The sequence below is a fragment of the Teleopsis dalmanni genome, chromosome 2 (genome assembly GCF_002237135.1).
Source record: "Teleopsis dalmanni isolate 2A chromosome 2, ASM223713v2, whole genome shotgun sequence".
In the NCBI taxonomy this organism is placed as follows: Eukaryota; Metazoa; Arthropoda; class Insecta; order Diptera; family Diopsidae; genus Teleopsis; species Teleopsis dalmanni.
Genome location: NC_051847.1, coordinates 65,400,301 through 65,416,214, shown reverse-complemented (window position 1 = coordinate 65,416,214; position 15,914 = coordinate 65,400,301). Strand labels below are relative to the sequence as shown.

The 15,914-nt window shown below is 28.3% G+C and overlaps 1 protein-coding gene across 1 annotated transcript in view; it reads right to left on the bottom strand.

Moving 5' to 3' along the window:
* The window catches only part of LOC119674727 (potassium voltage-gated channel subfamily H member 8-like), a 68,834-nt gene that overhangs the window by 5,628 nt on the left and 47,292 nt on the right, over window positions 1-15,914 (bottom strand). The window contains exons 8-11 of the mRNA XM_038085883.1: window positions 11,853-12,057; window positions 9,281-9,460; window positions 9,076-9,194; window positions 5,145-5,225 (exon numbers count right to left, since the gene is read on the bottom strand). Coding sequence (XP_037941811.1) covers window positions 5,145-5,225; window positions 9,076-9,194; window positions 9,281-9,460; window positions 11,853-12,057 — 585 coding nt within the window. The remainder of the gene's footprint in view (window positions 1-5,144; window positions 5,226-9,075; window positions 9,195-9,280; window positions 9,461-11,852; window positions 12,058-15,914) is intronic.

Below are 15,914 nucleotides of genomic sequence, written 5' to 3'. Positions count from 1 at the left end.
TTTAATAAACTTTTTCATTGTACGAGTATATAATTCAAAACAAAAAAAATTGTAAATTCCATTTTATTGCTTCAATTGACAATTGATCGATAAGATTCAAATATATAACACAAGATTTTTTTCTTCATGTCGACTGTGGAATACTGATGTTAAGACGTACCTCCAAACCCGGAAAGAATTCCGTGCTTGCCACCGTACCATGGCGTACCATTAGTTTCCATTAGTTTGGAAATTGCTTCATGAGTGTTACTCATGTTTGATCAACTACAATGATAATCCTGCGGATATCATCATTGTATCATATTTATTCTAGTGATATAAACATGTACTAAGTGGTGCTTGCATGAACCTACTGTCTTCTCTATAACTGATTCGACTACCATTTTAGTTAGTAAATCTTTTCACTCTATAACTGAAATCACAACAGCACTTTTGGTCAGTGAGTAAATACTTGACATACAGACAAACAGGCAGACAAACATATTGACTGGTATGGTCATCTTAAAAATATATATCTACTTGATAGGGTTCTAATGTCAACTTCCCTGAATTACAAACTTCATTGATTTATTTTGAAAAAGTTCGAAGACAAATTCCTAGTTACAATATAAATAAAAGTATTTATTTATATCTTGATATGATACAATTTACGTTTAATTTTTCTAATGCGTTCACAGCTGATATAGTAAGTGCTTATAATCAAAGATAAATAGAAAATAAAACATGATTTAAGAGCTCCTTGCATGAAAGTACGTCCATTTATTTCATTCTGTAAACGACTTCGACTGTAAAAAATGGTTGGAATTTCATTAAAAGTTAAAAATGATCCTTTGAGTACTATTTTTTCACAAAAGTTTTTATTTTTAAGTTTTTCACTTATCAGATGCAATTTAAAATGAAATATGCTATATACAGTAAAACTTCAGTTTAAATGCATTTTTATTATAATGAAAAGCAGTAAACGCTTTTCAGAGAATATTTATAGTAAATGTGATAGCAAAAATGGTTCCCTTGAAAATATATTAGTTTAGTAAATATGTTGCTTGTATCTGTTAGGTTTGTTTTATTAAAATATTCATGACTCTTTAAGTAAAAACAATAAAAAATTTTATTATTTCCTTGCAATTAAGAAATATATAAATAAAGCCGAGTAACGATGGATGGTAAATGTGACAGATATTAATTTTAAGTGCTTGCTCAAAGCTCAGATAGCAATTTTTGAAAAGTCTTAGAAGCGCTCTAAATAAAATAATACATAAAACATTTAATTTTTATTTTTATTTCGACATCAACATTTTAGCTATATTTTCTGTATTATTTTTGTATTTAATGCATTTTAGTTGAAGATGGGAGATCTATATGTAACCTACAGTACTCGTATCAAAGTCTTTATGTGAAATGTTCTTATTTCAATCAACTATTAGAAAATAGATGCTAATAAAAAGAGAATCTAAGATTAACTTATAACACAAATTTATGAATGATTTATATACCTTGAGATTAATGACACTGTCTAAATGAGAACTGCATTTGTAAAATATAAACGACTTTTAAATAATTTGCCTGACTTTAAGTGTTTTATTAAATATATTAAGTAATTAGAATAAGGTTATTGTGGGCACTGTAAGACTAGATCTAGATCTCTATTATTATTTTACATAGCGTTCTATGCCGTGGAGGCTAAACACTATGGTGTTCAAAAACACGCGTACTGATACAAGGCGTCAATCAACACCGCATTGAAAATTCAAGAATTTCCACCGGTGCCAAATGAAGAAATGTGTGCAGGACATAACTTCCACCTTGGTTTAATGTGAGGCCGATCTTAAACCTCTGCTGATCTTTGAGTCACAGCACCTGATGATGAATACCCACTCCATGCAGAATGAATGATAAACAAATACCTGATCATGCCTTCCGCGTAAATTTGGGTAGTTTTGGGTATTAACTCTCGAGCCGAAGCTGCGGGCCACTAACTCCTGAGGTACACCTCTGGTCAAATGTCGTAGGTTGGGACAACACCTACTACAATGTACACTTCAAGCACAAGTGTCACAGGAATTTTAGTCGTCTCTTACGACATGCATGCTACCGCGGAAAAATTTTAAGCCCTTCACCGCTGGAGGAGTTCATTGTAAGACTGAAAGGACAAATCTATTCCAACTTATTTCTTTCAAGTTAAAATTTTAAAGATATGATATTCAAGAGATAATGGAATTATAAAATGTCATTTTACTTATTCAATGAAGAATTACTGTTATCTTATCATTAGATACTGTTAACGTATATATAAGATGATGTCCCAATGACACAATACTTTTAAAAAAGAAGTATTTGGAGAAGAAATTCCTTTGGCATTTTGTGGATTCATGTTTAAAAGTGATTTTTTTTTGTGATTGCCAATGCTTCTTATATTCACAAGATTTAGCATAGTGCGATATTTTTCTTCTTGGAAAAATAAAGCATTTTGTGAATGAAAAATCTATCCAATAGACTTGTATCCTTAAAGACTGTCAGTTTCATTTTAGATACAATAATTTCATAACAATAACTTCCAAAAGTTATGAACTTTCTAATGTTAATTTTTCTTGCCGGGAGCGCCACGTCTTAATGACGAAGCGAAAATATTTAAAAGTTAGAAGGAGTCGAATAGCAAAGAAAAAACAAGAACAAAAATTTAGTTAATTTATTGAAATTTGGAATATTTAACTTTCGTTAGCATATGTTTTCATGGATTATATGTTTATAGCATATATGTAGAGTAAGTTAAACGCGTTGTTTATTGCTCTAAGCATTAAACTATATTAACTTTTATTATTTCTTGTTAGTTTACAAGATATTTCTCTCGTTTGAGAGCAATTACAAATATATGAGACTTTTATACAATATGTTTCTGCTGTTTGAGAGCAATTACATGATACCTTTATATAATTTATATAATACAAAATGTAGATTGCCTTGCTCAGCATTCTTACATTCCTACATATATGTAGTTCTGTCTTGCTGATGCAAATACTACAAGTATCTATTCTTAAATAATTTATTTATTTTGAAATGTACTTTGTGTAATACTAAGAGTTTTTTCGACAGAAAACTTCTCCTACTTCAAAATTTTCGATCTCCTACATGTTAAAGTAGACAACCTTATTTAAATCGATCAAGAGATGTATGATTTTTATTATTATTATTTATTTTTACCATATTAACATTGTTTGACAGCCTAACATGCAATGACTTTGCTAGCATTCTGCTGTTACAGAGATAAAGGCGATAAGATGTTCTATCGAATAATAAGTTTGAACTAGCTAAAGATAGATCAATGCATTTACAGATCATTGGGCTCTGCACTATATAATATTACCTTTTGAAATAAATTAACATGCACCGAAAAAAAAATATCTTATCTGTACTTATTTGGGAATAATATTTTCCATAGTTCTGGAGAATCAACATGACCGTTAACGTTAGCAACGAACTTCATTCTAGCGATGCTGGCATTAAAATTGCAAATGACTTGCGATTTTTACTTGCATTAATATATACCATAGTTGTTATTTATTGTACATAGTAAAACGCAGCGAAAGATATTGTTGGTTGAATAACAATAACGACTTCATAAAACTGCAAGTTTAAACAACACAAGTCCAGTACGGAATTGGGTAAGTTCATTAATAAACGTGACTCTGCACCTTAAGTTTGACAGAGTATGAGTGCAATTTTTGGTACTTGTAGTCTAAAAATTATTCACAAATAATTAAATGCAAAATTTAAAAACTACAGATGATGAATATTTTATAATACTCAGCAGTTAGTTCAAAATGAATATTCAAGTAAATGAAAATAAAATTTTATTGTAACTGATTATTAATTATCGTCGCTCTATATTATCTAAATACTTCTTAGTTCATGGTTTTAATTCTATATTAATTTTTTTTAAAAATTTAAAAATATTTAACAATAAATGCATTTTTTTTTATTGTTCTCTATTTACTTGTATTCACGTATACGTTGTCATAAATAATGTACTGAATGCAAATATAAATTCCACATTTTAATGTCATATATAATACTAAAATATGTAATGTATCTTTTTTCCTTTAAAGTAAATGTTTAAATTTATGAATACTTTATGGTTTACACAATTTAAACATATTTTTTAAATATTATTTATTTAAGTCATAAATATGTGAATAAACTTCTAATGTTGGAAAATGTAGTCGACAGACCTTTTTTTGGGATTCTTTATTCAAAAGTCAATGTAACCAGAATACGTGAAGTTGAGTTTATTTTCTCCATTTTCATTGGAAATTCATTTAGTAAACACATTGGACTTAGAGTTATGCACATAAAAATAAAATTTAAATTTCGTGTAGTTCAAAAAGAACCGCATAAATAATTTCAAATAATAAAGGAGCATTTTAAATAAATTTATTATTTATAAACAGGACATGCGGCTTTCTCAATACACTTATTTTCTCATATTCTCATATTTTTTAAATGGTTTTTATTTATTTTTATTAAAATTTTTGTTTTGTTTTTCGTTTAAGAATAACAAACCCATGGAACGACACTTTAGCACGCTTGTACGAGATAACCTAAAAGTGAGTGAATGACAGTTTAGAACTTGATAAAGATGATGAAGATGAGAATAGGGTCCACATATTTATTCTGAATTTAAAACATGTATAGACCAAAATCGACAAGTATAATCGAAATTATTGTGGTAGTCCATGTACATATTTTGAAGATGAAAAAAAAAATGTTAAACATAATAAACAAAAAATTGACTCGTATCAACTTGGTTCACTTTAGCTTAAAATGGGTTTGTAAAATTATATATGGCACTACATATGGGTATGTATATGCAAATGATTGTCACTTTATTAGTTCATTTCAAAATTGCTGCTATTGATGCCACCATTATTAATATTGAAAATTTATGCACATTTAGGTAAAAGCCATAGCATGAATTTGGATTCAAAAATATGGCCAAGTTAATGAAATTCTTTGTTGTGAAAGCTTCACAGTGTGTTCACATTGTGTTCTAAGCACGCATTGTTTTGACACAGGCAGACAAACAGACAGTTTTAGGTATCGAGTGACAGCAAAATTATAATGATTTTCACTGTTATGCAGTTACTTACCTCGTATATATCAATTCCATGGTTAAGTGACCATGACGTTTGGAAGTAATCTTCTATCCTTTGTTTCAGTTCCTTCGGCATCTGTGGTTGTTTGGTTGTTCCCACACATATGCAAGTCGCGCAGACACAACAGCAGAAGGCAATGGTTTATGTTGTTGACATACGTAGAACCAAAATTGAAAATAGAAGAACAATATTGAATTTTAATAAGTGCTGTAGCTATAGATTATTGCAAATTATTTATTATTATTATTATTATCTGTGTACATATACTACAAATTTGTGAAATTATGCTTCAACAGCAAATAATGAGTAAATATTGTGTTTAACGTACACGTGTAAATACTACAATATATTAGATTCTGGGATTAAGGTTGATTTGATTTTAAAGTTATTAAAAGAAAATGAAAAAATAATAATTTTGGAAGATACACAATAATAAAATAATATATTTCGTATTTGTCATTTATTAATAAATAATAAATACGGTCAATCCTCCATAACTCGAATTTCTGTAACTCGAATTTTCTATAACTCCAACTAAATAGAGTGCAATAGGGTTTGGAGAGCAAATTGCATACAATTACAAAAAAGTTCTTTAACTCCAAAAAGTCTCCAAAAGTCGAAACTTTTCTTTACAATATGGTACTTCAAGTTATGGAAGTTTGACTGTTATTACAACATACTTAATAATATTTTCAATGTATTATAATTCTTATTTTGAGTCGCCACTTCGAAACTAGTAAAAGAAACTATTTAAAAGTTAGAAGGAGTCGAATAGCAAAGAAAAAACAAGAACAAAAATTTAGTTAATTTATTGTAATTTGGCTCACCATGCAACGCTATTTCGAGTATTACCAAGTACTCATCACTAGTAGTCTTAGGAAATATAGTAGAAATGTAGTAATAAGTTTTTCAAGTTTGACCTTTTCTTTATGAAAACGCAGGAGTTATGAATTGTCTCGTTTTAACATTAATCAGGTAATGGTTAATATCTTAAGCTATTATAAAATACAAGTTTTATTAGGTCTTGGTTTAATTGCGCTTGTTAGTAAACTTTTGAGACTGTATAGATTCGAGTAAGTGTTGGGTCTTCAAAGACAAATTCTGATAAGGAGACAGATCTGTTCGGTGCCCAAAGATATTATTTATAACAAGATTTTGGAAAGGGTGAGAGAAAAGGACTAACGATTGTCGAAGTAAGAAGAATGTAGTAGGTCTGGCTCTCACAATATTACATGGCAATGAAGAAATTTAATTCTTCATTCGTCAGTTTTAATTGAGTTCAATTGTGCCCAAAGATATCATTGATAACAAGATTTTGGAAAGGGTGAGAGAAAAGGACTAACGATTGTCGAAATAAGAAGAATTTAGTAGGTCCGGCTCTTACAATATTACATCGCAATGAAGAAGTTTAATTCTTCATTCGTCCGTTTTAATTGGGCTCAATATTGCATTATAACCAGAAGAAATAAAATGTAGTAAGTTGTAGTGAGTAGTAAGTTTGTTGGAGTGAGTATGTGACATAGCTTACTTATGGGTGTTCCGTGGCGTTATGCTAGAGCAATTGTTATAAGATATCCTCAAATTCATTGTTAGATGGCTTTGTAATTTTGAATGAACTCGTAATTTTTAAAGTTATGTTGAATACTCTTTAAGTATTTAAGTATTCACGCCATTGCAAAGTATAACAAAAATAGCTATCAACGTTACAAATGCTAATTGTGCTATGTAACGCCTCGGTGTTATGTTTCTACTATTTATACACCTGATGAAGTTATTAACTGACATTGAATGTACATGTCATGTATGTGTCTTAATGTATTTGCAACATTTTTTCCTTATTACTAGTAAAACACTTTTATTACTCACAGCATTTTACTGACTTCTTGTTTAATTTTATGCTATCATTTTCTTTCGATAGCAAAACGCATTAAAAACCATTTCAAAGTGGGCGTTATTGGTTGGGCTTTAAGCTACACTGTGTCACAAGTTAAAACTATTAACACAATAAATACTATGTTAACCCAGTGGACTTGCTGCCAATACTACAATTAAATATTGTGCTACGTTGGTAAGTAAGTTTAGTATGAGTAGTTGCAGTACTCGTATTTTAAACCTTCCACATGAGAGCTTCACATACACCTGATCGAAAAGTGGTTTATGTTTTTCTACAATTTCCACATCAATGCGTTGGATATGTGCACTGCATTTCAGTGAAATAGAAATTCACTCGGAAACTTGACCATCTGCACAAAAGAAATAATTATTGTGTTGCTTAAATGGAATTCTCGTATGTCCACAAGGCTGCTGCAGGTTTGGATTCATTTTTCAGACTCTGCACATTTGAAATTTTTAACATGAAATGATCTGCTTCGATACCCAGGATTGACGTAGTAAATCTATTTGTTACTGTTTATCCATGAGTTCCCAATGAGTCCATTTAAGGTAAGACTTATTAAGTTATTTGACTTTTTGATTAAATCGTACAGGGAAGTAAAGTAAAATTCTTTCACCAACTCAGGAATTGCTAGTTTTACAAGTGAGTGCGTGCAATTTTATGCACGTGGAATCAATGTGTGTGGGGATGATAACTCTTAAGAGGATACAAATGTTTCTATAAATTGACTTATCTTATTTTATTGCTGTAAGCAATTGGCTAAGGAGAAAAGTTTTTTTATTGACAATGTTGATGTCATTTAAATTTACCTCTTGGAAATGATTTGGGGGATATGCACCAAGATTTATTACATTGAAGTGAACCAATTAAAAGCGGAAGATTTATTACGCAGTAAGAAATCGTTAAATTAATTTACCATTTAATTGAAACTAACTAGAAAGGTAATCACTCCAATATAAATAATTTTAATTTCATTTTAAATGCTATTAAAATAAAATAAAAACTTTTAATAAGTACATTTCTGAGGTTCTTGAGTCTTTAAAGCGTGAACATTTTGTTTGTGAATATATATTATACTGTTCAAATAATTTCTTTCATAATCTATTATCTTTTTCTAAAATATCCAAACAAGCTAAATTTTTTGCTCAGAAGTAGATGTTGGCTTAATGAATACAAAGTTCAACAATAAAATAAAAATGTTAATGATTAAAGCACAGACAGTTGTTCAATAATATATTAGCTAAGAGATTAACCTCAGTGGTAGATGAACCATATCATAAGAAGCTCAAAGAATTGAATAAATCATATTTTAACACGATTATATTACTTTAAATATTTTTTAAAGATGTTTTTTCGAACAGTAGTGAACTACAACAACAAAAATTTTATTTTTTATATTATTTTAATTAAGTGAATTTTTGGCTGACCATATAGCTGTTTCGAGTATTGCCAAATACCCATTATCAGTGGTCTTGGAAATAATTCTTGTATTTAATTATTTTTAATTATTTAATAATTATTTAATTATTTTTTGAGACTGCAAGTACCAGGAATCGAACTCGGGTCCTGCCAAATGTGAAGCTCAGAATCAGCGCACCTAACCAACTAACAAAAATCCGTATTTGACTTTTTATGTTCGCACATTTTTCTGGAGTTTTGTTACTTTTTCTATGAAAGTTTTTATTAACAATTTAACAATTTAAATATTTTTTCACATTTCTACTTCTCTCCTTAGCTATCTTTTATGATTGTTAAGTCTAATTTTAAATTATTGAATTAAAGAAGCTCTTTTATTTTTCAATGAAACTTATGGCTTAAGAATATAGTTAATAACGAGTTAAAAAGACTTTAATTTAATTCAGTGAAAAGTTTAAAAAAATATAAATAAATAATAAGAACTTAGTGGAAAACAGCACATAATACAGATTATTAAAAATATTTATTTCATTTCTAATAAAATTTTGTTATATGAAGCTTTAATTTATCTAATATTGTACATAATTACATTGTATATAATATGTTTTTGTTTACCTGATGTAAAGCAATAAAGTCCTTCAAATCGCGCCATTTACTCTCATACAAGGAACGACGAGCATACATGCGTTGAATAATTGCGGTCACATTACCAAAAACCACGGCATGCATAAGAGCTTAAATATATTAAAAGTTTGATTTTACATATGTTAATTAAAAAGTTATGGAAAATGTGAACTTGTTTATAGCAATCGATACTTACCACCAATAAGCATCATGACAATAGAGAAAACTTTCTCAACGGTGGTATTAGCGGAAACATTACCAAAACCAACAGACGTTAAACTAGTCAAAGTAAAATAGAGCGCCGTAGAATATGCTTCAGCATTCGTTATATTAGATATTGGCACTCGTAATCGTTCCGCTAAAGCATGCATCCAACCTTAAGAAGAAATTTTAATTTTGATAATGTATATAATGTATTAATGTATATATTTGTCCATAAATAACAATAGTTTTTAGCTATTTGATATATTTAGATTACAAAACCTGGTGATAATGTCCGCATTAGCACTTTTTATGCGTAAGACCCTCACTATATAAGAAGTTTTTGGATTATTGGTATAATAAAAATCTAAAATCGATTTATTTTTGGTTTTATACTTGTTAACATATAAAACGAAAATCTTTATTTGGAATTGGGTTAATATGTAGTCTAACAATTATATTTAAATCTAATCAATCGATTCTATTTTTAATAACTATCTTTAAAGTTAAGTTTGATTTAGGGGTTAGATATGAAGATATTTCCTCTAAAAACTTGTGTCAAAACTGTCAGTTTGTGAGGTAGTCATTTTTAAAACACGCAGACCCCCAATTCTATTTAAAATATGAAGAAGAGTTATTTCTGATTATTTTGTTCATAAGAATACAATAAGATACAGACAATCAACTGTTTTTATTACATTAAGTTTAGGTACGGAAAAATATATTCAGAAGTTGCAGAACTATTAATCGCTATACAAATATCAAAAAAATTTTTAAAAAAAAATTCAAAAATTTCTTTATTATAAAAAATCAATCATGTAAACTCATAGACTAGTATATGTACAAATACCCAAACAGAGAAAAATTGCTGGATCAATTAGATTTGGTTCACTCATTGAAGATAATATTCCTTATATGATTGATGTTTTCTTTATCAGTTTACAAACATCTCAGTAAACCCTTTATTATGACTGCATACATGATGCTTTCGAAGTAAAACGTGGGAAATTATGAAATGCATTCTACTGTCTCTATTGAAACAATAGATCAATTCTCTTAAAAAACTTTGGTTCATGTTTCTAGATCTTTTTTTATTTAATAGAAATAAGAAGATGCAGAACTTTTTTCCGATAATCTCAGGACATTAGTTTAAGATAAACACAAGTTTTACTCTGCATTTTTATGTCTAAAGTTTGAAGGGATATAAATAATAAAAGTATATTTATTCAGAAAGCATAAATAAGATTATTTTCAAATTTATTGAGATAGAAAAACTTGGTTTTCAATCTGATTTACTTACACAAATAGCTTTAAGCATTTAACATCAGTTCAGGATATTGAAAAGAGTTTATATTCGATTTATCTAGAAACTAAGTCAGATTAATAAGCGAGTAATACTCAGCAAGGGTCTTATGAAAAGATTATAGTATATTTACTTAACGCTTTTTTAATTCTTTCGATATTGTCAAAACTTTTATACCAAAGAATTGTGTAGTTTTGGATTAATTTCAATTTAAAACTTAGAGATGATTTTATGGATTAGTACAGACAGAGACTTATAGTTTGTATAACTGAAAATTTTGTCATTTTTACAGTGTCTTTCGAGTCATATTTTATTTTGTTTGAAATTTTTAAAAATTTCTATAATAATACTGTAATAAAATTGAATATTATCTGAATTGTTTTTGAAGGGGTGTAATATTTTTTAAATATTAATAAATAAAAGTAATAATAAAAGAAAAACAAACAGTTTTGGGAATACAAAATAAACCAAAGGATGTAAGAAATATATCTTATTGTACTGGTTATTGTACTTTTCTATTATACGGTAGCACAATGAGCCAATAGGCCTTAGTGGATCCCTTTTGGATCGCCAGTATTACCCAACCTAACGTATCTTAACGATATACATATATTAAGTTAAAAACATAATCTGATTTCGTAGCTATCAGATTTAAAATCAAACTTAATTAAATTCAAAGTTACATTTGTCCAAATTATGGTCATTTTTTTACATTCAATTACCATATCTTAACAAATGTTTTCTGAAAATTTTCATTTATAGTTTCAAAGTTATTTCCATTGAAGAATATGTAAAATAGGATTCACACAAGGAAGTACAATTAAACACATATATAAAACAGAAGGACATTTTCCTACAGATAAAGTGCGAAGGATGCTTTAATAAAACCAAAACAAAACAAAAAAAAAAAAGAAAAGTTAGCAAGAAAATTGAAAAATTGAATAAAGTAGTTCATTCTGCAACTAGGATGATTGATACAAATGCATCATTCATATTGACACATCAGTTGTCGGTCGCATCTATGTTGATGCAATTTGTATATACCACACTTCAGTGGATATGTTTCAGTTAAAAAAAAAATGCCCTCGGCTATACGAACAAAGTGAACAGGATTATAAAACACAAGCATACATGAGTAGATATATTGGATTAAAGCCACTGCATAAAGCCATCAACAGGTTCTGTTTCTATGTTAACATATCAAAAGATATATACACATGGAATCATTGTATACAATGCTTTTTTTTCTGTTTGCCCAACTCACCTATTTTCCAGTCGTTGTCATTTATCAAGTGCTCCTTTTCGGCAATGATATACCAGATGCACGCCAACCAATGTGCAACCAGCGTGAAGCTTAACATTAACAAAGTCAATATCATGGCCGTGTATTGTGAGTATCGATCCATTTTCTGTAGCAAACGTGCTAAACGCAACAGGCGTGTTAGTTTCACAAGATGAATATGTGATTCCTGTGGGAAAAATAATATATATAAAAGTATTGAGATAAAAAATTTAAACTTAAATTTTTTTATTCAATTAAAATCATATCAATAGTTATATTTTATTTCACACCGGTATTTATTTCATGGTTTCAGATGTAAATTTTATTAAATGTTTACAATTTGATAATTTTTAATATATTAATTAAACAGCAATTTTATCACGAATGTTAAATAAAATATTTAAGATGAGTACTACCGATCTACCTCAGTATTGTTTTTTTTATTAAATTCATTTATAAAGCAGTCGCTTGGTTAACTAATTGATCTGATTTAAATTTTGTTTAATTTGAATTGCTTGTAATTGTTGATGTTAAAAGTATCTGTCAGTATTGTAATCTGTTGTCAGTTCACTTAATAATTTTGCACTTAGTTTATAGACTATTGTTTTCTAAAAAGTTTTTGTTACCTGACTTTTTGTGAAAACCTTTTGGTCATGCAAAAAAATATTGGGCATTATATCAACAAAGTCATGTAGATCATTTTCGAAAGAATTTAGAATAAGATTCATTCTGAATATAGTAAGGCAAATCACAGTTCCCTTATTTATGGAATAGTTAACCATTATATACCCACAGGATTTCAAACCACTATTTTTAAATTTTAAAAGGATTGACGTGATATTGAATACAATTTTTGAAGCATTTTAAAGTTTAAAGTAAGAGTTTTAAATAAATCTAAATTTTCGTTTCTTTATTTTAAGTTACCTACATAATTTTATTGCATTATTTGCAGCTCAAATACCTACAAGTATAGAATAAATGACATGAAAAATTGTACTTGATTCTGCAATTATCAGTTAAAAATTATATCCATAGTAGCCACTTGATTGTCTTATAAACCAAATAAATAAATGGAAACATATAACATTTATTCTAAGTAGAGATATATGTCCTGTAGTGGTTCCGAAAAAAGCTATCAATACTTGGCAATACTCGAAATAGCGTTGTATGTTCAGCCAAATTTCAATAAATTAATTAAAATTTTTGTTATTGTTTCTTTAGTACTGTTTGAACCCTTCTTACATTTTTACACTTAGCATTTTTGTGAATTCAAGGAATATGTTTGAAGTGACACTCATTAGATAAGGCTACCAAATATGTTTTTAAGAATTTTTAAAGAGTGGTTTTAGATTAGATCTTAAAGTGACTTGAATCAAGACACTTTAAGTTGTTCACTTTTGTGAATTAAATGACTGAGTCATACAATTGAATTGGAAGTCAGAAGCCGAAGACTATATGAACTTCATATATATAGTATTGTTGATCTGAAGGATAAAGCGAATCAGTTTCTTAATATCCACTTGTCGGTCTGGCTAAATATTGAAAAGTTGCCACTTGATTTTTGTAAGAGATATTTGCAATGGTCTATAATGATTAAGTAGAGTATTTAATGTACCACATAAACTTTATTTCAAACAAATTCTGAGATGTGGTAAGGGGCCTGGAATGATTCAGTTAACGAATTCATGAAATTAGTTGATTATACCTTATTCTAAACCTTATATACCTTATTCTACCTTACAAATGAACTTTTTTGTTTAATATGAATATATGTAGGGTTTTATATTATAAATAAATTTCAATATATATATGAACTTAGACCCCTTTTTTTTTGATTAATATGATATGTAGATTAATATGTATACTAGAGAAGAAAATAACAATTTGGGTATGAATTGCTATAATAAAGAAGAAATGAATTCCATCATTTAATTGCTACACCTATGGAGGTTATTTATAACAATATATATATATATATATTTGCTTAAGCTTGCTATTAATTTGCTATTTAACTGTCTGTTAACTTTTTTCTTTTATTATTGACTAGAAAATCAAGAGAAATTCTAGTCTTTAATTCAAACAACTTCATCATCCACATTATAAATCAAAGAATATACAAGTATAATATGTGTAAAATGTACAAACTCTGCTCCACATTTAACAAATTAACACACCCCTTCGATAAATTTACTTTTCACTTGTCTGCTCTTTAACTTTGCTCAGAAATTATCCTCCATGCCATATATAGCATTACTTTGTATCTGCACAGATTGTGCTATACATCCTTGACGTGTCATATCATAATTTAGAATCATGAAATTTTAAAGTCATGCCAAACCATAAAGCAGATGATGTGTTGCTAATGTTCCTAACAAAACAGTTTATTAATTTTTAAAATTATTACAGCATCACACCAATTCCGGCTTACTTGTGTCACATCCCTAGGTTTCTCGGTAACGAGAATCGAATCAAATTGAATTCAAGTTGGATGTGAGCACATGAAATAATAAAATGAATATACATAAAGGAAGCAGGAATTAAAGGAAAAAATGCTTTTTAACAGCTTAAGATTTATGACAGGCAAAAGGCAATACGCAATCAAAAAAGTTTGTCATAAATTAAGTGAACACGTAGATACTTTTTACTTTCAAGTAAAGTACATAAAAACAATAACAAGGAAAAATATTGATATACATTTAAACATTCGTTGAATATTCAGGAAGATTTTTTTATACTGTTTAAACTTAAGCAACAGTTTGAGATATTTTTAGTTGAATTTTTTAAATATCCTGTGGTTAAGTAGAAACTTTGCTAAAGTATCTTATTGAGTTAGGAAACTGACTTATTTGACCAATGCCAACAAGGCACTAAGAAAGCTATAAAGGAAGGAAATATGTATGTATAATTCTCGGAGCGTATTTTAATGTTGATAATTAAAAGTTCTGTTTGTTGCAAAAAAGTTTTATAAACTGTGAAACATAATTTTTCACTTTATTTATTTCTTTCAAACTTTTCCATTTAAAATTTTGTATCTTTTTCTCAATTAAGTAGTGTAGCTTATTAATCAAATAACTAATAAGAAAAGCCATGTACATACATACAAGTATAAATCAAATTGAATAAATTTTTTATTTAAATGATAACAAAATGGGCTGAGAGCTCTTAGCATATTTGTTATAGAACTAAAAAACTTAATTGAATGAAAAATTAACATAATATTTTAACTACACGTTCTCTATTTTATATGCTTCTAAGAGCAGTGATTCAAAGAAGCTTTAGTGTGAAACCCTTTGCAAGGTCTTTGTCTGATTGACTACCTCAATTTTTTTGTGTAAGAATTCTAAACTTCTGAACAAAAAATGTTGGAATTTTTTGGAACGCGTTGAGTGAATGAATGGTAAAAGCTTCAAAATGCACCTTGTAAGTTAATTAAAAAAAAACTAACTAATTCTACTACATGTATCTATGAAGTAGCTAATTATCGTTTTCATTATAGGGTGAACATTAGAATATGGGACACGTATATTGCAAAAGGATAGTAAGTATTTTTATACAGTCGTACAGTATTTTTCATATCTTTTCAACGAATATGGGTTTCTGGTATTTTCATAAATGTTAAAACGTGCTTCATTTTTTCATATTTACAAATTAACTAAATTAAATACCCGATCTCATGGATGTTACTTAGGGTGATTTTAATTTCATGAAAATTGGATTTCTTTATAAACGTCTACCACAATTTTTTTCTTTAAATATGAGAAACTATGTACCTTTTTATAATATTTTCACCATTAAAGTAAATCAGGAAAAGACGTTCTGTATTTAAAGTATTGGAAAATTAATAAAAATATCAGTTTTCAGCAAATAACTAGCAAAGTAATGGTTTTCATCAGTTCCTGTATCTTCCATTAGAGCATAGGGTCTGCTATAATGTCTCTATAGTAATGATTTTAGGGAAATTGAAAGGTTTTTTGACGCACATTATTTTTGAGAAATACAGCTTTTTTCTATAGATTCTATACAAACGTCTACGTAATCATTTTA